The following is a 25,883-nucleotide window of genomic DNA, read 5'->3' as shown; positions in this document are numbered from 1 at the left end:
TGTGTTTTACTAGGGGTGAGGCCACACACACACACACACACACACACACACACACACACACACACACACAAACATACAAAATAATGCCTATAGGCCCACTCACTACAGCATGAAGCATCAAAGCACAAAGTTGCAAAACGCACAAAGGCTAGTGCACCGTTCATACGTGTGTCTGTCAGACGCATAACCTGTTTTTCAAGGATGATGGGTGTATTGCCAGTTTGAAAAAGACAGATAGTTTTTATGTAGGCCTACTGTATGTTTCAGGGAATCAATATTCAGAGTCTGCAGGATCTTCAATTTGGAGGTGCAATCTTGGCTTCTTTTCAGACATGAGAATAGACCTAGCTCCTATTAGCCTACTCCTATTCACAGACCTAGTATGTTGCTGTACCAAAATTTGTCTCCCCTAAAATTGTGTTTCCCCCGTTGGTGTGTCCTGATTTTGTCTTTAGTGTGTGTTGTTTTGCTACTATAGGCCTACAAGGAAATTATCACTGGGGAGATGTGCTTAATAACTTAATAACTGCTATCCTATCGCCCGACAACGTCCTTACAGAATCAATGGACGCGTGTTCAGATAATAAGGTCACAAACAGGCGTGATCTCCGTTCAGTATTATGAGGCAACCAGGCAGGTTAGGCTACTTTTTAACCCGCTCATCTCTGAAATGTTTCTAAAACGTATTTCTACCGTTTGAAAGGAAACACTAGGAAAACAATCCACACAATTGAAAATATTTTGCTCTTTTCTTCCCTGGCGGAGAATATAGCAAGGGAAACGTTTATACAAAAATATTTAGGAGAAACAAATCTAGCACAACAACGACCTGAGTCTTCACCAGTTGGACCTGTAGGCCTGCGCAGTGCGCAGCAACGGACAGAACTACTATTCAAAGCCCAATAAATCCAATAAAGTTTAGCCTATCCCCGACCTCCCCATTTGCCCAAATCTCATTGGCTACAGTGCTGACAATTTGGGCGTGTTCGCTTGACGGCAGACCGCTTTGATTGGCTGTGGAACGAGTGTGGTAAACTCCTTAGCGCTCGCATTTTATTCCTCTGATTGGAGGCTGCAGCTATCACACAGCTTGGATAAAAGGAAGGGAGTGCAGGCTGCCAAGATGAAGCACTACGAGGTAAGTAGTAGCCGTGTAACTCTAAACCCTCAATGGGGAATATTGTTCCAATTTGACTGTCCAAATCATTATGGAATTGTTACTGATTTGTGAAGCATGAACGTCAGTAGATTGGTAAAATACAGCTTCAATGTAAGCAATGATGATCTCATGCTGTTACCACTCCGTCTGTCATGGGCTGGATGCTATGATCGGGTTTTGTGGCCTGACGCACGGAATTTAACGGTTTTATTGGCCAGTGTTGGAGACATATGAGTCAAGCTGCACCCAAAGTTATGAAAAAGTGTACATGTTGCATATTCGTTAGATTCTGGATATCGGCTGTGCGTTTTTTGCGAGATAAAGACAGAACCCTCTCTGTGTTGGAACAATGCAGGCCATCATCGCCACCTCTGGTTAGAATGAGCCACTGGTGCTCTTATCTTGTTATTACCCAATAATGCAGGTGAACAGTCAAGTGCGCAATCTCAACCTCATTTACCGTTTCGCTGTAATTTTAACCCTATTTGCTCGGGTCTGACTTGACTGCACTAGTCTTAACCAGTAGTCATAGTGTAGGCTCTGCTGAGTGACCACTAGCCAGGCCTCAGTTAATATGACACATTAGACAAGTGATACTGCCCCTTTTGTTTTGCACAAAGGCTTCACTGTAGATTGAAAAGGCATTTTAGTATTTTACATTCTCTTTCATTCATGTAAAACGTTCCTATTACTTAGCATTTGTAGCCTACTGCAGACACTGAAAGTTTCTCTGAATCTGAACAAATAGTTTCATAAGCACTGAAACCCATCAGACAGGATTTGAAGCAGCTTGACAGAAACTGCCCCAGCCAGCGGAGTCTTTCCATAGACAAGTGTTTCTTTGGTGGCTAAGAACAGGAGGCTAGCCTATACCAAGCTTATATAAAGAGAAAAAAAGTAGAAGCCTGTCGATGCATTATCGAACTAAAGCATTTCAATTTTCAAATATCCAAAGTTGTACTATTGACAGTCTTGACCATGGCTTGGACCTAAATTGTAGTGAATGGGTTTTCTGTTCACATCTTGAGACAAGCGCAGCTGTAGTTTCACTAGATGTTCAGCAGGTGGCAGCAGAGAGCTGCATCACCCTCACAGTGACACCTGCTGCTGCCTTGCTGCCCTGCTTACACACTCACTAGGACACTGGATGGTTGCGTATACAAAATCTCCAGTCAAATCGTCATTGGATCCGTGAAAACATACAAGACCTGTCCACCCAAATTTCACAAATGGTCTCTTACCTTGAATGTGGACAGGAGGCATGGGCAAACCCAGCAGCCATATGCGTCCACCATACTATAGAAGCCCACTGTTTCAATAAAAGGTTATTTCTCCCAGCTTCACCCTCAACCCAGAGTGCTTTACCAGGACAGGATGCCACTGGCCACCCTGCTAGACAGGGGCTTTATATAGACAAAATGGGGGAGGTACAGTGGTAATGGGTAGGACTGGCACTGAGAGAGGGGAGGACTGAGATGGGGTTGTTTGCCTGAGAAGAAGTCTCAAATACAATATCTGTCATGCTTGTTGTTAGTGTGAGAGTCTTAAGATTTATTTGTACAGTGATAAAACATAGAAATTAAGTTATTCAAAGCACCAATAGAAAGTACAGAAAGACAAGATGCAAATTACTTACTCATGCAGATGAGATAAAAAAAACCAGAAGAAAGAAATTTATAAAAAAGCATCTCACCTCAAACAAGCAAAAGAAAGAGAGAAACAAACACAACAAAACAAAATGTGTGTGTAACTTTATGCATCCCGGGGGGAGGTTGGGGTTTGGGGGGTGGGGGTGGGGGGTGTTGGCTACACAGAGGGGAATGCCCTAACTAATCCTTTAGAGTCTGGAGTATTATCACCCCGGTGTGTAAGGAGAGGCTGTCTCCACATGTGAGGATTTTCCACTTGGTGTCAAGATACTACAGGCTGTAAAAGACAGGTGGGTTACGTATGGGAGACCCCAACCTTGTTCAGCCAAGTGTCTCTCCGGACTGGAGCAGTGTTGGCTGTGGATGACCTGAGGAAGTCCGACAGACAAGTTGACTGACTGAATGACAGTATTTCAAAGTCTAGTCAACACTGAGCCAATGACGTCACTACATAGGGGTAAGGGTGGGGGGAGGGGGTCAGCAGGGAGAGGGCTGGTTATGCAGAGCCAGCAGTAGACATTTATATTTAGCTGGGGAGAGGAAGAGAGGGGGGTCAAACTGGGGAGGAGGAGGAAGGGGGATTCTGTTTGTCATAATGCCCCCCCCCCCCCTCTTCCCTCTTGGCTGGGGTTTGCGGGGTGACAGGGATCCTCAGGTGTCTTTTTTTGGGGTGGGGTTATATTTCAAAACCAAGTTACTGCAGCCTTGAAATGTGGCTATTACTGATCAATGTTGTACAAACTTCCTTCATCAGACATAATCAGATGATCTACCGTGAATAATTTGCCAGGGGAATCGGGCATTCCAATGTATGCGACTGTGCACACGCGTGCTGCGTGTCTCCACGCTACAGGGGGTCGGCTGGCAGTTAAATAAAGCAGCGTGCCAGAAGTGAAGGAATGAGAGGGAGGCAAAGCGGGAGGGAGGGTGAGAGAATGACAGAAAGGAGGAACAGGGAGGGGTAGAGGAGCAGGGGGGAGAGATATTTATTTCCACAGCTGAGTGCTGCCCCTCTCCTCTCTGCCTTTGCGTGGATCTGGGATAGTCAGTTTAGAGGTGGAGAACGGGGAGAGAACCAAGGGGAAGAGTGAGGGGAAGAAGGGAATAAACTGAGTCCAGGAGGAGGAGAGTGGATATGGATGCCCTAGCTCTAGAGGCCACCAGCCCGAAGAAGCCGGCTAATGGGGCAGCGGCCGCTGCATCGGCGGCGGCCTCTGCCCCAGCCAAACGTAAGCCTGCTAAGAAAGCTAAAAAAGCTGTTGTTTTCTTTGAGGTGGAGATACTGGATGCCAAGACAAAGGACAAGCTCTGCTTCCTGGACAAGGTAAGAACTTCCTTCTCTTTTTCATTTGGCTGTAAGAGTTTTCATCCTTATGTAAGTTAAAGCATGCTCATTGACTTTACTAACCTCAGCTCTCCCAGAAGTCTTTCCGATGACTGTGTGTGCACATTTAACTGTCCTTGGGTCTCTGCTGTGTGTCTGTATGTTTACTAAATGCAACAGGTGCAATTTGGCTGGGCATATAGTACTGTAAAACGTCTGCCAGAGCTATGTGTATTCCAGAAAGATCTTTTCTGGAACATATAGAGCTACTGCAGCTTTAGCATTCACTATCAGAGACCTTCATATATGAAACTAGATTGATATGAAAAAAAGTAATTGAGGCTGTTATGCAGATCTAGAAAAAACATGTTTGGACCAAAAGGCTTTAAGTGGAGAAACTCTTGGACAGCATGACCAGATTTAGTTTGTTGTTGTTTGGCATATTATTTATGTTATTTTATTTGACCTTAAGTAACTTATACTAAGAACGCATAATAATAGTTTAATTTAATTAAAAAAAAAAAATCCAAACACAGTAAGTTAAGTTGTTAGTCTCCCATTTAGGTACTGGTGATTTTTTTTTTTTTTCAATTATTTAGACTAGATATTTTTGCAGGTAATGTCCACACATTGGACATTGATGGTGAGTAGAAAATGTTATGTCACAGGAGCAGTAGTTGTAGCTTTCATTCGCCATGTTCTTCCAGAGTGCTGCAAATTTAAATCTCATTGGTGGGGTTTGAAAGTATAAAGAGTTTTAAAGGGTTGCAATATTTACAGATGTTTTGTACTAGTCGGGTTTAGTTTTTTATTAGTGCTAGGGCAGTGTGTTATTGCTGTCAGATTTAAGCTGTTACAGTCAGGACCAAAAGGTATCACGGCTGTATTAGCCAGATTTAGTTTGATCGTTCTAAGCCTATTGTCATATCAAGCGAATTTAGCTTATTGTTAGTGCTTGGCCTGTGAGTTGTTATTGTCGAGTTTAATTTGTTAGTGCAAGGCCTGTAAGTTATTACTGTTGTATTAAGCAGGTTTAGTTTGTTGTTAGTGCTAGGCCTGTTGATCTATAGAGTTGCATTAGCCAGGTTTACAGTGGTGTTACCCTGTTAGTCAGGACAGTCTCGGCTTATCAAAGGCTGTTCCTCAGGACCATGAGATATCAGATGCCATCCTTGCTGGATTACCATAGCTTTCTACCCAGTTGTCAGCTTAGCAGAGTTTCCATGGTGACAGCATCCATGATCTTAACACCTGGTGAGAGGCAGTTTCACAGATATGACTGATATAGATCTAGATCTGGACGGAGGCCCCTGCGGGGGAATGGTTTTATAAAGTAGGTTAACACAGCTGAACTGGCACTTCAGCTGAGTGCGAAATAAGGTTAAGGTACAATATCATGTCTGGGTCAGGGTTATAGACTTGAGTAATTTGTTCCGTAATACTAAACAAAGCATGTAGAAATAATGGAAAGTAAAGAGAAGAGGGTTGGAGAGAGATATAGTCTCAGTGATGTCATCATGCTGTCTGGGCCCAAGTGGCTGAGCTCCTTGTCTGGAATATCAACCCTGCCTGTGCATATGTTGTGAACTTGAAAATGGCCTGTGGTGTTCAGGTGGACCTCATCAATAGTTAAATTATGTATAGTTCACCTTCAGTTTACCACAGATGCATAAGTTCACACAAAGTCTTTGAGGAGACTGTTTAGGATTCAGATACAGGGGACAAGAAATGGGGTGACCATGAACAAAATGATCTGTAGTTCTTTAGCTGTTCATTAACACTTACTGAAAATGCCCTAAAATGAAAATTGTTCAGGCCAATTTCTGCTGAACGTAATTATTGAGATAAAGTGGCACTACCAGACTGTTTATACTGGACTGTGTCATACAGTTGTTTGGTACAGTGTTGAATAAATGGGTGACTTATTACATGTCTGGGTCCTGGACTATTATACCAGCCAAAAGCCAGTGCCCTCCAACAAGCACGAAACTTACAAATTCGCAGGAGTTCATCCTGTGGCTCGAATTCCCATGGAGTTCAGTGGGAGTAATGGTTTAATACAAACGTTCATGTGCCATATAATTTTGTTCAGTCCAGTAGGGGCTTTCACACACCTTTGATTTATGAGCTCACCTTGAAAAATATTAGCTACAGAGTAACACATTTGCAAAGTTATTGTTTTTTCTTGGTTTAATTTGATCACATATCAGACCTTTGCCTGGACAGTGAACTTAATGATGCCATTATATTTAGATCAAAATTTTCACAAAAGCATCTTAGTTTAATCTTAATACCTTTCTCCCATTTCAGGCCAACAGACACAGTTAGACGTACCGTTAAAGGTTTTGGGAAACTCTAACAAGCAACAGGGTAAACCTCTGGGATGTCATAATGGTGTTCAGTGCAGATAGATTGTTTTCATATTAATCTAGCAGAAGGGTGCAGCAGGTTAGCACTGAATCTGTTTTGATTTTTGATAAATGAGTAAAAGTAAACACGAGTCTCAGTCATCAAACCCAGCATCCAGTCACCGTGCTCCTACAGCAGATTTTTCCATATAGTTAAATTGGAATATTAGTAAGGCAAAAAATCATTAAAGTTATTTGTTTGTCTTGTAGATCTGTCATACAATCATGACGAATGGAACGTGGGTTTGATTACTCAGATCTTTGTTGAATTATAAAGAGAACCATGGGGAACATGGGATAGCGGCACTCCAAAAATCCAGAAAACAGCAAGACTCGGTCTCAGTTTAGAATTTTATTTTTATTTTTGGCTTCATCAGGCTAATGCGTTTCAGCATAAAGCCTTCATAAGAGCACCTTGTTGAATTATATTCAACATAAAAAGTAGATAGCCACCTGTTGGCAGACAGTGGTTTTGTTAGCCCATTAGTGAATGGTCTCAGGGGGCTATGTAGAGTCTAAGCTGCCTCAACCCAAACGGATAATGCCATTTGATCAGATAATGGGGATGCGGTGATGACTTTAAATAACCTGACTCAGCCTCAATCCTCTGGGTTTCACTGCTCTATTACTCCTTCCTGTAATAGCTGTGTGCGTCTGTGTGTTCATATGTCTATGTATTTTTCCATTTTGTTGTCATTGTGTTTATATTTGGGGTAGTTTTGCCATTGCTGGCAGACTGGCACAAGGTCGGGTATTTTGGCTGTGTGCATGCGTGCGCGCTTAGGGACTTTGAAGCCCTGATACCAGCTGTTAAATGGCCTATGTCCATGGGGTGTGGGCACAGCCAGAGCTAAATTTACCACTAATCACCGACAAATGGAAAACAGGAGCATTATCTATTCCTTTGTGTGTGTGTGTGTATGCGCATGTACTCTATGTGTCCCCCCATTTAATACCTTGTTATTTGCAGGTTGAGCCAAATGCCACTATCGGGGAGATCAAGTCGATGTTCCACAAGAGCCGTGAGTGTCATCCCTCTGTTGGCATTCTAAAGCCTCATAAATCAGATTCATGATGAAGGAAATCCCCTAAGCAGCACAGACAAACTGATTAATTACTCTCTGTGTGTCCATCCCTCTTTTTCAGATCCTCAGTGGTACCCAGCCAGACAGTCCATTCGCCTCGACCCCAGTAAGACAGCTGAAGTTTGATGGTTTTCCGTATCATCTAGTGAATGTAGTAGTGCCAGTCTACTAAAAATAAGTGTGTGTGTGTTCCAGAGGGGAAGTCTCTGAAGGATGAGGATGTTCTCCAGCATCTCCCTGTGGGAACCACCGCAACCTTCTACTTCAGAGACCTCGGAGCCCAGATCAGCTGGGTCACAGTGAGTATACACACACAGACAGCATCCAAAGACAGAAACGGTCATGCTTTGACAATTAGGCAGATGGGGCTGGAGTCTTGACAAGCCCACATAGATCAGAGTGTGTGTGGGATCAAGTGGAGCTATATTGAGATTTCCCCCTGGGCAAGAAGAGAGTGTGTAGGGAAAAAGTTTCCTCTTGACCTCAAGGTTAATTTACTTTGGAGAGGTTCACTATGAAAGTTCCTGTCATATTGACTTTACCGGGAACTGGAAGAGAGGCAGGTAGTGACAGAGAGGGAGGGAGGGAGGGAGAGAGAACAAGGGGAGGGAAGATGGTGAATGGTGGGGCCAAAAGGAGAGGTTATATGGCTGCAGGTGTCTGTCAGAGAAAGAGAGACAATGCAAGATATTTATGTTTCTTATACGTCAGCCAGCCAATTTATTAATGGTATGACAAGATGGAAAGAGGGCTAGTGAAAGCATAAAATGAATCCAGGTATATGATCAGAATTTGTGTTTGTATATATGAATTAACCTGACAGTCCAATGCTGAGGGAGAGGGAAACATAAACTTCACTGGCACTGGATTATCTGTAACAGTTCTGCCTCTTCTGTCCCTCTTTCCGCCCTTTTCTCAGGTCTTCCTGACAGAGTATGCCGGTCCTCTGCTCATCTATCTGATGTTTTACTTCCGGGTTCCCTTCATCTACGCACCCAAATATGACTTCACCACCAGTAAACACTGGGTCGTACAGTGAGTGTCTCCAACACGGTATTATCACAGTGATTCACAAACATAACAAGCATTTAGGCTAACGAGGGCACTGCAGGAAGGCTGTGATCACATAGGATGCTTTTTTGAATGTGACTGCACATTTTTTTTCAGTGGTTTGGTCACGGCAGGCGAGCGGCTCCTCTAAATTATGCATGTCACACTGAAGACAAGCCACATTTTGGGGTGCTCCCCTGGGTGCTCCAAGTTCAACATGTCTCAACTTTAGCCGCACTGCGAATTACATCAATGTGAAAATAGCCCTTGAAATCTAGGCAGAGCTGTTGGACAAGATAAACTCTCCATGCTCTCTTCTTCCTAGAAGGATGTCATGTCATGCACCAACATCCTCTGTTTCAGAATGAGCTCACTTTCTTTTGTCCATTTCTACTTTTAACAATGCTATTCCCTTGATTTCTTCAGGTTAGCTAGCTAGCACTAATCAGATAGTGTTAAGATAGTGAGAATGATGTAATGCTCCTTGCACCCTGTGAGCTCTTGCTCTACAGCTGCACAGAGCAAGATAAAAGCGTCCTATATGATCACAGTCTAATGTAGTTGTCTCTGCTTTTTTCCAGTCTGGCTTGTATGTGTCACTCCTTCCACTACGTAAAGAGGCTGCTGGAGACACTCTTTGTCCATCGCTTCTCTCATGGAACCATGCCATTACGCAACATCTTTAAGGTGAGACACGACAGTAATTCCAGCCTGACATCACTCTGACCCAGTGATGACAGCCACAGTGAACAGATGACATTCACTGTGAACACTAATTGATCCTATCCTATTCCATCCCACTCCCTGGCTCAGTCAGTTCATTAGCGGTGCTACACTGCCAATGAGCTGATGGATACAAGGATGTAATGTGGGTTGTATCAAATTTGTATAAGAAACTGCTGAGTCTGTGTCTTGAGAACCTAAATATGACCCTGCCACCATAAGTCTTGGTGAGGTGATGTGAGTAGTAGTAGTAACAGTGGTGCAGTGATTTTTCCACCCTGAACCTCTCTGTGTTTCAGAACTGTACCTACTACTGGGGCTTTGCTGCATGGATGGCCTACTATATCAATCACCCACTGTATACACCACCCAGTGAGTATGCATGCACACACACACAAACACGTACATACTAGAGCGGTTTATCATTTTATACTCAAGTACTTACTATATGTTAACTGTGAGTGTCTTGTTGCAGTCTATGGGGAGCAACAAATAAGACTGGCCCTCATCATATTCCTGGTAAGAACCTCTCTGTCTTGCCCTCGACGCTTTGTTCTGCAGACTTTTTTGGACAAATGTAAATAAACATGTCAGTAGCCCTAGCTGGCCGTGTAAATGGTATATTTGTCTTTCTTTGACATCCTTAGAAGCGAACAATCAGTAGTGGTCAAGAGCTTTTTCATAACAAGTCCCTGATTTCCAGCTTTTCCATAATTTACTCGATGAGATCTCAGTATTTACCCCCTGGCCTGCTGCCCCAGTAACAATGTTTTCATCCTCAGTTCTGTCAGATCGGCAACTTCTCCATCCACATTGCTCTCAGGAACCTTCGTCCACCAGGTACACACACCTGTCGCACATGCACATTTGCCTGTCACTCATATACATAAAGGCATAAACAGTTAAAGCATGATTCTGGCTACAGTAAATGTTAAGCCCATTTTCCAGCGTGCCCTCTCTCCCTTTCCTGTGGATTTTTAACATGCTTCTACCAGAGAAACAGTTATCATGTGACTTATTTCCCTACCTCTAGACACCATTCACTTTCATTCAACTCCAAACTATACCAAAACCAAATTTCGGAGGTGGAAAACTACTATAAGTGTAGTAAGCGTGGGCACTTTGACCACACCTTTAGATTTTAGACTGGACTGAGGGAAGAATGAGGATGAGAGAACACTTTGGAAAATAGGCTTAGCACTCACTATGGCCAGAATTGTCCTTGAAGTTACAGGCTGCACCTGCAACTTCCTTCCCACATGAATCAAACACTCAAATCAATATTTTGACTCAGAGCTTCCTCACCCTCTTCCTCAACTAATTTCCTCTCTTTCCCCAGGCTCTAAGACCAGGAAGATTCCCTACCCAACTAAGAACCCCTTCACCTGGATCTTCCTACTGGTCTCCTGCCCCAACTACACCTACGAAGTAAGACATGCTTTATTAATCACTTTGGTGGCTGATAATGTGTTTTCTGTAGGGCAAGTAAAATCTGAGTTTTGTAACAGTGCATGAACAGGACATTTAGTCAAAAACGGGGACACAGTTGCATGTTTCACCCATTTAATAGGTAATGGGTCCACCCTCTAGACTGTCTTAATGTAGTGAACCCTGGAAGCTTTGTTACTGTTATACATACAGCTGCTGCCCTCTGGTGGTAACGGTGTGTGTAACATCTCTCCTCTTCCTCCTGTAGCTGGGCTCCTGGCTCGGCTTCACACTGATGACCCAGTGCCTGCCGGTGGCCTTCTTCACCCTGGTGGGTTTCATCCAGATGACGGTGTGGGCCAAGGGGAAGCACCGCAGCTACCTGAAGGAGTTCCGTGACTACCCCCCCCTCCGCTCACCTATCCTGCCCTTCATTTTGTAGAGGACTACATGGCAACTCCCTCTTCCCATCCAACTTGCCCCCTTTGTAGGAGCCAAGTACACCCCCCCCCCCACCCCACCCTTAACCCTAACTGATCTATCTCTCCTCTGAAAAGAACAAGATTCCCTCCCTCTTCCCCTCTTCCAACATCTACACTGGAACTGATTAGACTAACCTGGAAAGAATTCAACTCTGTCCCCTTTTTCTTTTCTTTTCTTTTTTTTCCTGTACCCAATTCTGTCCTTCTCCTCCCAATTCATGCCCTTATTCCCTGCCATGTTATGGGAAATTGTACAACACTATACCTTTGCTCTGATGTGTTTTTTTGCAAACGAACAACCCATTCTGATTGGCTATCATGAATTATCTGTGTCTGAGCTTCCAGTTGTAATTCTGATCTTGAATGACGGACACAGTATGAAAGAGTGAGATGTCCGACCACTCTGATCTCATCTATCTTTTTGGGCTGAATCTGCATCTGGTGAAGAAATAGTATTCAACAAATCTTAAACTGTTTAGTTTTGATATCCATGAATCCAATTTGAAAACATGACAACCTTGTGGTTGCGCTTTCTTTTGGGACTTGATTTTTGTTGATGTCTGACAAAGTAATTTATTAAAAAAAGGTTAACCAAAATGTTGTTGCCTTGCTCAGTTGTGTACTCACAAAAAATTACAGGTGTCAATCTGGTTGTAAAGCTTCTTCTCAAGACGAATCTCTCCCAGCCTCAAATCAACAAGTCCTGTCCAACAATGAAGCCAATTCCAAAGCACACTCTGAAATGGATTGAGGACAGTATTTCTACCAAAGGAGAGTTTACCCAACACTATCATGTCTTGTTACATGCACAATTTGTTCTACATGATATAGTAAGAAACCTCATGACCGTATTTGCCCTGCAATTAATGGGGCTCATTCACAAAACTTTTCTTAAGGAGGCTTCTGTCGCTGATGCAAAAATGGGTTTAACAAGAACTTTTGAAATATAAGTTTGATTGACTGAGGCTCCTACAAAGAAAGCTGTTCATTTCAAGTGTCAGATCAGGAGTACCACACTGAGAGGAAAAAAAAAAAAAAAAAGTGGCAAGAAATTACAAATACTGTAAATGCTGTATCATCTGAGCCCCACACATTTGATAGAATAATAAAGAAATGGTTTGATATGAAATTAGATTCAAGGATCGGCGCAGCACTTTGGCCACAGGTGGAGGGTGGGGCACTTGAAAGCTCTGAATGGGGGATAACTGGAAGAGCCAGCGGTGTCAGGCATCCAGCCAAAGATGGGGCTGGAGACTGATTTACTTCAAAAAGCATCTGCATCTCTCTCTCAGGTTAATGGTGATCTATATACTGTATATATGTATATATATCTCCTTTCTGTGCTGTGTAAACTGTTTTGTGTAGCGACTTAATTTATACCTTATACTAAACTCATTATTATTCTAATTAAGTGCATCATGAGCCATTTGTTACTCTCCACCAATGCATATATACATAATTAATATATTAGTCTACATTTCCTTACTTAATTCAGATAGTTCAGATAGCCTATATGTAAAAATTCATGATTATACCAATGGCATTTGCAAAATTTAGATCTTTAACCATAAACAACTGGTTTACATCTGGCATAATGTCTACAAAAGAATAAATCTCTTGAGCAAATCTGACCATAAGAACATTTCAGATTACTGGAGACTTTTGCTTGTACCAAAGAAAAAAAGATAAATAGAGAATAAAAGGATTGAACGCTGAATGCTTTGTGAAATTCAAAATAGAAACGGGTGCGCTTCTTCCAAAAGGCTACTTTGTAGCTGGGTGCTGGACTTCAATGATAAGAGTTAGAGTTGAAAGAAAGCAGCACACCAATAATAAAAAAGAATATAACGAAGAAGACGTCAACTCATTTTCACCAATTTATTTTTTGGCCGTGACTGCTAACGTGTTTCGGTATTACACCTTCATCAGAGCAGTACTTTGTGAAATTGTTTGTGAACACAATTTAAGTTAAAATCTGTTCATACAATTGGTAGTTGAAGCCCAGTGTTTCCTGGTAATGTCAGGAAAATAATAGTTATGTCACAATATATCCCATTGTAGATATTGTTTAATATTTAGTGTAACATTACCAGTGCCAACAATTGACTTTGGAATGGATGTTTAGCTTTGATAATCGTCAGGAACAAATCTAAGTGTACCACCTCATAGTGTGCATCTGCAAGTGTGATTTCAAAGGACAAGTCATGATGGTAGGTGGGAAGATTACTGATATAGTCTTTCCATACAGGATGAAATTTGTAGGTGCTTATGTAAAAAATGCATCACTGATAACATTAAAATTGTCCAGGATCACAAAATATTTTCTGTAAAGAGTAAAGTCACTAAAGCCACTTTTACAGCTGAAAGGTATAAATGGTTCAACTGGGCTATAAATACTACTGCTTCCCTATTGATGAGACTCTAGATGAGTCGTCATGTAAAGAAGTTCACTAACATTTCAAGATGAATTTCAAATCTCATTTGCACTTTGGTTAACCAGCTACTAAGATCACTGACAAACTTCTGATTTTGCAATTTGCTGACCATCTGTATTAAACTGTTGGGTGATATTGTCAACTAGAGGATTACTGGATGTCTTGACATCAATAAAACTCTGGGTGGTGGAGCTAAACAAGATTGTTTATTAAGGACAGCAGCAGGTATATACAGAGAAGAAGAAGGTTCAGATCACGCAGCCTCAGCCTGGGCCTCGATTCTCTTCTTCCTCAGCTGGAGCCTCCTCTCCCTCTCATACTCCTTCATACGCATTACATAGCTGTAGACAGAAACACAGGTGGAATTTAGCCTCAGTTAAGCTGTTAAACACCAAGTTGTGGATCTTGAATACACTTCAGTGCCATTGTAAGTTAGTGGTGGTTAGATGATCTTCGAGATAAAAACAATTTTGGGCAACAAAAACAAAACAAAACAAAACATGAAAGCTCCTTTAAGGTTTATTGCGGGACATTTATCTTCAAAAAGTAAAGGAAATTTTATTGTTAATTTAATTTTGTTTACAAAATCTTGCAGTAAGAGCATCACTGATTTGACTTAGTGGTGAACTCAACCCTGGAGGCCTACACGGCATTGCTCTCACTATACATGACAAATGACCTAGTTAATCCAGTTACACACTTTGTTTTGGTCTGCAGAAACCGTCATTGTCAAGGGGATCAAATTGTGTGAAAGACTGAAAATCAAAGCTTGCAAATGTCCAAACTTACTCTTGGTTCTGGCAGTAGTCCCAGTCGTGTCTCTCGTGCTTGCAAGCCAGGAAGTTGGGCCAGTTGTCCCTCTTGCACTTCATGAGTTTCAGGAGGTGATGGGCGCAGTAGTCCCTCTGCTCCAATGGTAGCTGGGCCAGGTTCATCTGCTCCTGGCTCGCTACCATCTCTGGTGAAGGGATACAACTTTTTACAGTAATTTACCAATATACAGGACCTGATGCAACTATCCATTGTGCTATTAAACTAGGGTCACTGCCAATGTAGTAAATTGGCTTTTGTGTATAGGTGTATGGGTCGATATTGAAATTCTGGCCCACCAAGACATTGTTGGTGGCACCCAAAAACTCATTCAAATTACACAGTGCACCATGAAAGTAGCCTAAATGTATTTAATTGATGTTGTATTAGTAGTCCAGTATTTTATCTCATGCACACCAGCTCACAGTACTTGTGCTTATTATTTAGTACATTCCCTAATAAAACCTTTCATGTTTTTGTGGGACACTGCCATTGCCATCTGACTGAAAACACCTCCTATTTATCTACCAAAGTAAGTAACTGTGTATTGATGGATTGGAATAATATGGATTAAGCAAGGTTTAAAAGGAGTTGATGTGGCCCTGCAATAACTAACACCAAAAGGTCTTCCCAGGTCCAGCCATTCATCAAGCTGAACTGTTAAGAGTCAATTCTTGGTTTTAGCATACATTCAATCCAAACATCAGGATTGGATACATGCCGTAAGGAGGAGTGGATGTCATGACATGCCCCACAATGCATGTACAGTATGTTTGCACCTATTAAGGATTTTTTTTTATGCCAAGTGCCAAAGACATATATCCATTTTATATACATGTAATATGCAGTATTCTCGTTTTAAACTGCTATATTTCGTCTTACAGTTTGACGTGACGTTGTCTCCATCAGACAGAAAGAGGGCGGCATGAATCAGGACCAACCAGGTAACTTCAGACATGTTAGCAGTAACTAATAGCTAGCTTAGCTGCTTATTGACTAGATGTTATCAGATGACTACGAGTTTGGCCACATAATTAGAGATCGTTGTTGAAATGAGCAGCTAAAGCAGAAATTACTTACCAAGCTGTCCACGGACTGACACTCATCACGGAGCAAACTAAGCTTGTTACTTCTACAACACTTTCTATTTAGCTAGCAATCGCACTTAACTTTGCCATAGGCGTGTTGCTAGCTAGCGTAGCTAACGTTTGACTAGTTCATTTGGCATGGTAGATAATACATTCTACAACACAGATCACAAATAAACACTGTGAATGTAACAGCTATTAGATCCAGCAGCTAGTAACCAACGACAGACCTCTCTCTTTCCTCTCATCGAAGCCGACCTGGGGGTCGAATTCGTATTTCTTCGCTGGGTCTGGCTCGGTCTCCGTCTCGGTGATATACCGTCTACCAAGGTGAGCTCCCATGGTGCGAACGATATGAATACACTATTATCGAAAAATATATAACTTCTGTTTGCGTGCTAATCTAATATTTTAACAGTTATTCTGCAGTATGCCATTCGGTCACCTCCACAAGCTCCCTGTAGCTACTTCCGTCCCTCAACGGAAATAAACAGTCGGGCAGTACTGAAGGGAAACACTTCCCCAGAACACAAAATCACAATAGTTCCGCTGACTAGTGACCAGTGTTTTGTATACAGGCATTTCTTTTTATATTTTGGTAGCATTGTTAAAGTTATTTTAACAATAAACTTACTTACTTACTTTAGGTCATATTGTAGAGCTAAATCATGCTGTTTGTGTGGCTTGAACATTGAAGAAGGCTGTATTAGTCTCAGTGTAAACAAGTATTACAGCTGAATCAGTGATTACTTACAATTACAGAAAAAATGACAGAAATATATATATATTTACCGTATCAGTACACAGTGATTCTTGAACACTTTATCCCTGTATTTGGAATTATGACAGGAGTTGTTCTGAAAATGTTCGACCCCCACTGTATTTTGTGATTTTCTTGTCACAAGTCGATAGACACACAAGTATTAGGTGTAGGCTACACACTGCTTTTTCTGTAGAATGCATATTTGAGTTGTTTATGGAAAAGATCATTGAATCACACAGGCTCTTTATTCATACAAAAATATAGCATTCCCTATTCCTTGATACACCACATCAAATTTATCAACATAATAGATGGCATACACACATACATTTCTCATCATATTTTGATAACACACACACAACTTACACAACTTCAGTACAACACGCTTTGCAGCTTACAGTTCAGAGACATTGCAATGTAGTGATGAATAGCCAATGCACCAACATTACTGTTGCTAAGCATGGCACTTGGCACATGTATTATTTTTTTTTAATCTCAGTGCAACTGTGTTACATATTTAATGCTTTTTACACCAAAACTTAAACACTAGAACAGAATTCACTGCCGTGCACTTTTCCCTCTGTCCCTCTGTGTCCCTTTGTGTCCTCTTTCATTATTCTTCTGTTTCCGTCCCTACAAGGAAGGCGGGCATAGTTGGGGAGCAGGGAACTTGACTGTGAGTTTTTGTCACTGATAGAGATCCTCCTCGCCTTCATCTCTGTACAGGCTTGAGCCCCCTGACCCAGAGCCTGACCCCTGACCTCCAGATTGGGAACCAGAAGGGAACCTAAGAGAGAGAACGAGATGTACAGGAGTTAAAAAAAAACAAGCTTGGCTTGTCTATTTAACCAGTTGAGATCAAGACTATATTTTCCGTGGTGAATCATTTGTATAGATGTGCTTTCTTATGTACCGGAAGTTTCCGAAACCTCGGCTCTGTTGCAGAGTTTGAGCAAACATCTCATATTTGCGGATATCATTATCGCTGACAGAGCGACGAGCGAATCGCATTGCCTCTTCAAAGTGATCCTTCCTGATCTCTGGGACTGGATCATAGTCTTCATCCTGCAGACAGAGAGAGAAATGATGTGGACTATATTGTGGAGTATATTGAATGTGGACGTGTGTGTGTGTGTGTGTGTGTGTGTGTGTGTGTGTGTATGAATGTTTGTGTGTGTTCCCAGTCCAAAGGCTGAATGTTACAGAACACACAGCCGCCCTTTAGGGAACTTTTTATCTTCCACGGTCTCTTTCTGTGCCGAGCACACACAGCTTGGCACTATTTAGAGGAGTGGAATATGTGTGTCTGTGTGTGTGTGTGTGTGTGTGTGTGTGTCAGGGAGAGAGAAAGACAGAGAGAGAGACCAAATCTATCCCCCTCTTTTATACTGTATCTTATGGCGTATATTAACAAGAATGCAGTGCAGTGTCAGTAGCAGCAGGGGGAGCCGGCTGCCTCACCATGGGTATCCCCGGTCTGTTCTGCCTCTGGCGCTCAGCCTTGATCTCTGCCTCGATGGCCTCACGGATGGCCAGTTTACAGGCCCGCTGGCAGATCTCTGTCAGGTCGGCCCCAGAGAAGCCCTCTGTGATGCCAGACAGGTACTCCAGGTCCACGTCCTACAAGAAGGAAGGAGGGAGAGAAAGGAGGAGCAAGAGAGGGGAAAGAGGGGAGAGACCAATGTGTTGTGAATGCATTTACATTAACGCAGTTTTTCTGATATTGCGTGTGTGTGTGTGTGTATGTGTTCCCAGTCCAAAGACTGAGAGTTACAGAACACAATGCCTCCCTTTAAGGAACTTCTTGTCTTCCTCTTTAGGTATTAAGCACACACAGCCTGTTACAGCCTCTGAGGAGTTGAGTGCGCCTATACAGGGACAGACCAACTTTCCATTTTCTGTTCTCACTCTTAAATGCATAAATGAGGGAGGGAGATGCATAGAGAAATTAGTCTTTGTCTGTGTGTGCATGTGTATGTGTTTTTGTGTGTATGTATCACTGACACGTGCAACAGGGGACTTGCGCAGGTTGGCGTTTAGGATGGCAGTGCGTGAGGGTTTGTCTGGGAGGGGGATGTAGATGAGCTGGTCCAAACGGCCTGGGCGCAGGATGGCTGGGTCTATGATGTCTGGTCTGGTGGGACGAATGGGGAGAAGAAAGCTTACTTGTAATGTAGAGACATATCAAACCACAGTCATGATATACATTAGATGAAATAGGAAGATATCCCCATTCCCATTGTGCACTCAAAAATACAGACACATGTACACATGCTTGCGCAAAATGACATTCCCACATGCACACCTGTTTGTGGCACCTATGATGAAAACATTCTTCTTGTTGGTCATGCCGTCCATCTCTGTGAGTATCTGGTTGATGACTCTGTCGGCTGCGCCTCCTGCGTCCCCAGCCCCGCCCCCTCTGGACTTGGCAATGGAGTCCAGCTCGTCAAAGAACAAGATGCAGGGGGCTGCCTGCCTGGCCTGAGGCAGAGGGCAAAGGGCAGGAGGTCAGCAAGGTTATGGCGTGAAACATTTAATGAGCAACAGATGGCCATGTAAATATACTTCACCACTTAACTCCTCCCACACCTCCCAGACCCTGTTTATCCCACTTTGTTTCTTTTCTCCATTCCTAACCTTATCAAACACATCTCTGACATTGGCCTCTGATTCTCCAAACCACATGGTGAGCATCTCTGGTCCTTTAATGGAGACAAAGTTCGCCTGGCACTCGTTGGCAATGGCCTTAGCCAGTAGGGTCTTCCCACAACCCGGGGGGCCATAGAACAACACTCCCCGGGATGGCGTCATCCCAAACTTCAGGAACTTGTCTGGATACTCGACAGGGTACTAAGGAGAGCAAGACGAAGACTCATGGATTGTTGGTAGGATTTGTGTTTGTGGGTATGTGCAAAGGTGCGCGTGTTGCTGTGTTGGTATGAGTGTATCAATGCTTCTTGCACCTGTACGAGCTCTTGCAGCTCTCTCTTGACCTCAGACAGTCCTCCGATGTCTTCCCAGTTGACCTGAGGAACCTCTGCCACAGTCTCTCTCAGAGCCGATGGGTTACTCTGACTTAACGCCCACTGAGGGGGGAGACAGTGGTGTTAGGGAAAGTGAACACAAAGAGGAAAAGGAAAGGAGATATACTGTATCTCTCTTCATTCTTTCATTTATTAAAAATATTCATGTATCTCTTAATCCAATGTGCAAGTAACAGAACACACAGATCTCCATTTAGGGACTTCTTCTGCCATGTCTGCCAGTTGAGTCTACGTGTGGGCATGTGTATGTGTGTGTGTGTGTGCATGTACTTTGAAGTCATCCATGGTGACAGCCAATGAGTTGAGCAGATCAGCATCGATGGAGTCGTCCTCGAGGTCTATGAGGGTCATCTTCTTGCGGATGGCTTGCAGAGCAGCTTCTGAGCACAGGGCTGCCAGGTCGGCTCCCACATGGCCGTGGGTCTCTGCGGAGATCTGGGATACATGAAGAAACGTGTGGATATTGAAATGAATGTATCCACAGCACACGTGCATGTCAAGATTGGGGTAAATGCCATTAGAAGGTTGCCAGACAGGAATCAATTTGTGTCTGATTACATAATTATGGAAATTATGGAAAATAAGGGGCTGTAATTTAAACCAAAGGTTCTCAAAGTGAGGTCTAGGGACCTCCAGTGGATATTGAAGGGGCTCCAGGGGCACCCCAGGGGCATGTGGAACAAATTCTCATCAAATGGGGGTCTGTGAACTAATGTGTGTCAATCTTAGGGTCTGTAACATGAGGACATTTGAGAACCCCTGATTTAAAGGATTACCAAAGAAGACTATTTTCTTCTGTCCTATCACCCTCTGCTCCTCCTCTCCTCCACTCTCTCACCCTCTCCAGGTCCACGTCTTCGGCCAGTTTCATGTTTTTTGTGTGGATCTGCAGGACTTCCAGTCTGCCAGTGGAATCTGGGATTCCAATGTCTATCTCACGGTCAAACCTGCCTGGATAAAGACACCACACATGCAGCAATCACCACGTTTTTATGTGTGTGTGTGTGTGTGTGTGTGTGTGTGTGTATGTGTGAGGCTGTCCTAACCAAAGCGTCTTAGAGCAGGGTCCACACTGTTAGGTCGGTTTGTTGCTGCCATGACAACAACATGAGCTCTTTGCTTCAGGCCATCCATCAGGGTCAGGAGCTGAGATACTATACGCCTCTCCACCTCACCGTGGGTCTACACACACACATACACACACACACACAGTCACAGGCACACACATTTAAAGATTTTCATTTCTACTTTATTTGACTGCAAACAGAGAAAATAAACAAGCACAAAAGCAAGGATGGAAGGAGATGACATGTAGCACTGACCGTCACCCAGATCTGACCACATGATATTGTTATTACATGATATGAGGTTCAGCCTAGACAAAACCATTCACACAATTAATACTACAGATGTGACACACTGTGTATTGAATTGCAAATTCTCCCCTCTCTTTGTGTCCTTTAATTTACCTTCTCTCTCTTGGGAGCGATGGCGTCCAGCTCATCAATAAAGATGATGGCCGGAGCGTTTTTTTCTGCCTCTTCAAAGGCCTTCCTCAGGTTGCTCTCTGACTCTCCTGCCAACTTACTCATGATCTCAGGACCTTGGCAGAGAGTAATGCACATCATAAGAAATATACATATAGATATACTGTATTTCCCCTACACAGAGCCATAGGAAATGCAATAAGTAAATGAGAATTTCACCTACTGTCCTTTAAAAGTAGCATAATTTGTTTTCAGTTTTTCTCATTCATAAGAATAGGCGCCAACTAATTTCACGGATATCCTATTTTGTAACAAAACTCTTCATCTGTACAAACCAGAGGGTCTTAGTGTGACACTGTGTGACTGGAGGAGAGCCTCACCATTGATGAGGAAGAAGAAGGCTCCAGTCTCGTTGGCCACGGCCCGGGCCACCAGGGTCTTCCCAGTGCCTGGGGGGCCATACAGTAGGATGCCTCTGGGGGGCTGATGGAGAGGAGAGAGGGGGATGGGAAAGAGACCAGATGAGGAAGAACACATTAAGTCATGAAAAGAGGAAAGTCTGTAATGTTAGAATGGATGAAGGCAAGACTGACTGATGGATGGATGGATGGATGGATGGATAGGGCGAGGTTGCCTTTGTGTGTGTTTCACCTTAACTCCTATAGCTTTGAAGAGGCCAGGGTGTCTGAGAGGAAGCTCCACCATCTCTTTGATCTGGGCCAGCTGCTTTCGACAGCCTCCGATGTCATCATAGCCAATGTCATTAAGGCTCTCCTCCTCGTCCTATCAGGGGGAAGACCAGCACAGAATGCATGACTCAGTTTAGTTTGGGTTGATTCTCAATCGTTCACTCATATTTACTGTAGGATGAAGCTACACATATCCACTCAATGGCTCCAAGGTTCTACCTCTGTGAGCTAAGACAAAGAAGATAAGACTCCAGGCACCAAAACTGGATGATTGAAGAGTGGAAAAACATTCCCTGGTCCGTCAAATTCCAGTTTCTGTTGCAACATGCTGATGGCCCAGTCAGAATTTGGCGTAAAACAGCATGAATCCATGGATCCACCCTGCCTTGTGTCAACAGTACAGGTGGTGGTGGTGGTGTCATGGTGTGGTGAATGTTTTCTTGGCACACATTAGGCACCTTAGTACCAAAATAGGCAGCCTAACTAAACATTTTTGCTGACCAGGAACATCCATTCATGGCCAGTCTAGTCTTTGTCAAATGGATACCTCCAGGAGGATACTGCCCCGTCATGAAGCACACATTGTCGCAAGTCAGGTTCCAGGAACATGACAATGACTTTAGTTTACTCCAGTGGCCCTAGATCTCAACCCAGTAGAGCACCTTTGGGATGAAGTGGATGGGATGTTGGCACTGCCAAAAAAAACACTGCATGATGCTATCAAGTCAGCATGCAACAAGGTCTTCTGGAGGAAAAAGGGGGTCCTACTCGCTACTAGCTTGGTGTACCTAAAAATGCGGCCACTGAGTGTATTGACATTGACATGATACCACTCACAACTTTGTCCAACCAACTTAAAACCCCATAAATCCCCATAAATAAAAACCCCATAAATCCCCAATGTATGAGTCCCAATGGAGATGGACAAAAACACTGCATGAATCTGTTCTCTCACAATGACAATCACTCATGGATTCATCTATCACTCACGGACCTCTCTTTTGATTGGCTCTCCCTCACAGTGGATGACGGTGTCTGGGGCAACGATGCAGTGAGGGCTGGGATCAGTCTCCACCACCTTGAACTCCACCGCCCGCATGCCCCCCCGCACCAGGAAAATGTCACCTGGCAACACAGATGACAAGTCGCTAACACAGGGGACTTTAGCATCCAGACATGTTTAGGATGCTGTTGTGTTGGTGATATGACTCTTCCACGTCTATATGTCATGAAACAAAACATAGTGGTCTTTTTAAGCTGATAACAATTTCTTTGACTTATTTGGTATTTATTAGATATTACTGGAGCATGGTATAAACAGAGCTGTTTTATTGTGGTAAGATTAATCCTAGTTTCAGTGGAAGAGGTGTTGGAGTACCTTTGTGTACAGGCCGGTAAGCCTCCAGGAAGTACGGTTTGAGGAAGACCTCAAAGAGGTTTCCTGTCAGGCCCTCAATGGTGTCATCTATAGGGAGGACATGGATCCGTTTCCCATACTTTACATCAGGACAGGCATGGATACTGTGATGACAGACACATTTAATACTTTATTTGAACCCGCTTATTCATATAACAATGCAGGATTACAATGCCTCAAGGTTCTACAGTTATACACACACTCACACACCAGCAGGCACCAATGGATTATTCTTGATCATTTTATATAATGAGCTCAAACCCAGATGTTCATCCATTAACAAACACATGGGTGTGAGGTCTACCTGATGACATCACCAAGCCGGACCCGCAGGTTGTTGCGCGTCACGCGGTTCATGCGGATCCGTTCATCTGCACAGGTGTCATCGGTCAGAATGATACACACTGTTTGACGCCGCTTACGCCCCCGCATCACCACCGTGTCCCCCCGGAAGAGCTGCAGCTCTTCTGTCTTATTCTGGTACAGGCACACACACAGACACACACACACACGTCTGAGAACAAATACAAACCTGGCAAGAGTATATACTCACACCTTTCACACACACACACACACACACACACGAGCACAGACACACACACACACACACACACACCCGCACACACCTGGGATAGGCTGACAATGCTGTTGTCTTCATTTAGAGCTTCGTCCACAATAAGTCTGTTGGGTCTGTGTTTCTGCTTCAGGATAGCAGTTGAGAAATCTTCTCCCTTCGGACTTCCAAACAAGACGCACAGTGTGACACTCACATGCATGCACTCCACTAGCTCTGATTTCCTCATGTGACACCAGTCTGTATTTAGACCCTGTTTTGCTCTGCACATAGCAACTATATCATAATCTGTCACTGTAAACATGCACATATCTTAAACAGTTAATTTATCTGCAATTTGGGGTAAATGTGAAAATGTTAGATCTGCTTCTATCTTGACATTCCCATCATCTACACATGCAATTTAGACTTTGCTAAATAATACCAGTTTCTTGACACACATGTATAGGCTACTGGATAAAATAATGTCAAATGAATATTACACGCTCCATATCAACAAAATATACATGGTCACATATACATGAGTAAGCACCCACCCACACACACACCCACACACCCACATACACAGCTGTTTTACTCACTCTGTCCCTCCTGAGGCAGGCATGACTGCTCTTGTTTATTCCTTTCCAACGGCTGCTGGGGTTCTAGCTAATCTGGACTGTTCTGGTCCAAATATCCTGCTTTCTACACAGTCTGGGTCTTGGCGCTCACTGTCGTCTGCAGTCGTTAACAGTGGTTTATCCGGGAGCTGATCTTTCTCTGACCTCTGCCAAAGATTTCAGTTTCTGTCTGTTCTCAACTACCCTGGTGTGTTTTGGTCTTACTGGACCCCAGGAGGTTTGCAGAAGGTGGCTGACAAGTTCTCAGCAGTGGGTCTCAGTTTTCTCCCTTTTCCCTGTTGCCTTGAAACAGCATGTCTGTGGGTCCTGCAGTCTGTTTGTCTGTGTGGGTATAAATATGTCCATCTGCTTCCCTATCTTATTTACACCCCCCCACCCCTGTCCGATGTGTGCACACACAGACACACACACACACACACACACACACACACACACGGAGATACCACACAGTCTTACCCTGGAGAGAATCCCAGTACAGATATAGCATGATATCTCCCCCTCCCCCAGCTCCTAACCAGCACACGCAATCACAAGTGTGTAGCTGGTCATGAAGAACACTTTCTGACTCGGATACTGTGAAATATTTATAGGTTAAAACATATACTGTATTTTTTTTTTTTTCAAAAGAGAACAGAAAAATGTTAAGATCATTGTTGTACCTCTCATAGTCTGATTCGTCTCCTTCTCGTTGTGCCTCTCTGTTCTAGATGGCATGGTCTTTCCCACTTCTACTCCCTTCATGTTTCATGTCCTACTGACTGAAGGGGACTGCTGTTCACACACTTCTCTCTTTTCTCTACCCAGCTGCTCCCAACCCATGGTGGATTCCATACATGCCCTCTCACACACACCATTATGCACATATGTGTCTGGCATACACATACACAGAGACACATACACAGACACACACAGCTCGCATGAACACAAACATGTGTCAACAAGTTACAAAATGTTCACACTCAGAGCAGAAACATTGGGGTGTTTTAATTTTCCACTTTTATTACAAAAGTTATTCTTTAACAAATCACAGGAGACAAGCAACAAGGGCATAGATGTACATTCCCCTTGAGAGAATCTGGACACTAGACACTAAACACAGCTGTCTTCTCCTATAGAGCTGACAAATATGAATGAAAAGGATAGGAAAATGACACATGGCAGAAACTCCCCGTGATTTGAATGTTACAGTGCACCAAGCACCATAACGTACACCTTTATCCAACTGTGGTGGTCCTGCAAATGGATGTGGACGTCAAGTGTACAAGCTATACTCATACTCAAGCTATACTTAACTGTAATAACTCTAAGGTGGGAAGAAGGCATGGAGGATGATGGCAGGAGAAAAAAGGGATTGAAAAAGAGGAAAGGAAAGGAAAGGATTAACCAAGGAGAGAAAGAGGTAGAGGAATGTACATAAAAACATTGGATCTGATATTTAAACCAATGTGCAGAAAATGGACTGAAAACATTCACAAAATGAAATCAATATTTTGGGAAAAAAATATAAACATACAAATAATAGAAACAAATATAGTGGGGTTCAACTCTATTGGGCAAATGATTGAAGAAGAGGAATCCTAACAAAAACAATAGGTTTTCACCCCCATGGATTTGAACCCTTAATTGATGTTAAAACAGTCACTTT

The 25,883-nt window shown here is 43.2% G+C and overlaps 3 protein-coding genes across 4 annotated transcripts; 1 reads left to right on the top strand and 2 right to left on the bottom strand.

Annotated features, from left to right (window-relative positions):
• Nucleotides 1-1,073: 1,073 nt before the first annotated feature.
• On the top strand, nucleotides 1,074-11,899 carry tecrb (trans-2,3-enoyl-CoA reductase b). 2 transcript variants are annotated; one of them, XM_071543432.1, is made up of 12 exons: nucleotides 1,074-1,138; nucleotides 4,082-4,132; nucleotides 7,511-7,562; nucleotides 7,687-7,731; nucleotides 7,821-7,924; nucleotides 8,545-8,660; nucleotides 9,257-9,362; nucleotides 9,698-9,770; nucleotides 9,874-9,917; nucleotides 10,181-10,238; nucleotides 10,738-10,826; nucleotides 11,095-11,899. In XM_071543432.1, exons 1-12 carry the CDS (start codon nucleotides 1,124-1,126, stop codon nucleotides 11,266-11,268), a joined length of 927 nt encoding a protein of 308 aa, XP_071399533.1. In that variant the 5' UTR covers nucleotides 1,074-1,123; the 3' UTR covers nucleotides 11,269-11,899. The 2 variants fall into 2 exon arrangements, with proteins under 2 accessions (XP_071399533.1, XP_071399532.1); XM_071543431.1 differs by lacking the exon at nucleotides 1,074-1,138 and having other exon boundaries at nucleotides 3,864-4,132.
• A 1,285-nt stretch (nucleotides 11,900-13,184) lies between these two features.
• Nucleotides 13,185-16,123, bottom strand: ndufb7 (NADH:ubiquinone oxidoreductase subunit B7). The gene is made up of 3 exons (XM_071543436.1): nucleotides 15,872-16,123; nucleotides 14,533-14,701; nucleotides 13,185-14,084 (listed from the first exon to the last, which is right to left on the bottom strand). Exons 1-3 carry the CDS (start codon nucleotides 15,981-15,983, stop codon nucleotides 13,997-13,999), a joined length of 369 nt encoding a protein of 122 aa, XP_071399537.1. The 5' UTR covers nucleotides 15,984-16,123; the 3' UTR covers nucleotides 13,185-13,996.
• Nucleotides 16,124-16,723: 600 nt separating this feature from the next.
• Nucleotides 16,724-24,222, bottom strand: LOC139664573 (transitional endoplasmic reticulum ATPase). Its single transcript, XM_071543437.1, has 18 exons — nucleotides 24,200-24,222; nucleotides 23,671-23,782; nucleotides 23,349-23,521; nucleotides 23,006-23,148; nucleotides 22,622-22,752; nucleotides 21,590-21,721; nucleotides 21,319-21,421; nucleotides 20,921-21,054; nucleotides 20,498-20,633; nucleotides 20,290-20,402; nucleotides 19,722-19,886; nucleotides 19,371-19,493; nucleotides 19,045-19,257; nucleotides 18,710-18,888; nucleotides 18,409-18,538; nucleotides 17,866-18,024; nucleotides 17,318-17,469; nucleotides 16,724-17,191 (listed from the first exon to the last, which is right to left on the bottom strand). The coding sequence occupies exons 1-18, from the start codon at nucleotides 24,220-24,222 to the stop codon at nucleotides 17,092-17,094; spliced, it is 2,421 nt and encodes an 806-aa protein (XP_071399538.1). The 3' UTR covers nucleotides 16,724-17,091.
• Between the last annotated feature and the right edge of the window lie 1,661 nt (nucleotides 24,223-25,883).

Source organism: Centroberyx affinis, unplaced genomic scaffold, assembly GCF_046629955.1.
Source record: "Centroberyx affinis isolate AG114_WGS23_722 - 3 ecotype Tasmania unplaced genomic scaffold, CSIRO-AGI_Caff_v1 ptg004317l_1, whole genome shotgun sequence".
Classification (NCBI taxonomy): Eukaryota; Metazoa; Chordata; class Actinopteri; order Beryciformes; family Berycidae; genus Centroberyx; species Centroberyx affinis.
This window is presented reverse-complemented; position numbering and strand designations above follow the sequence as displayed.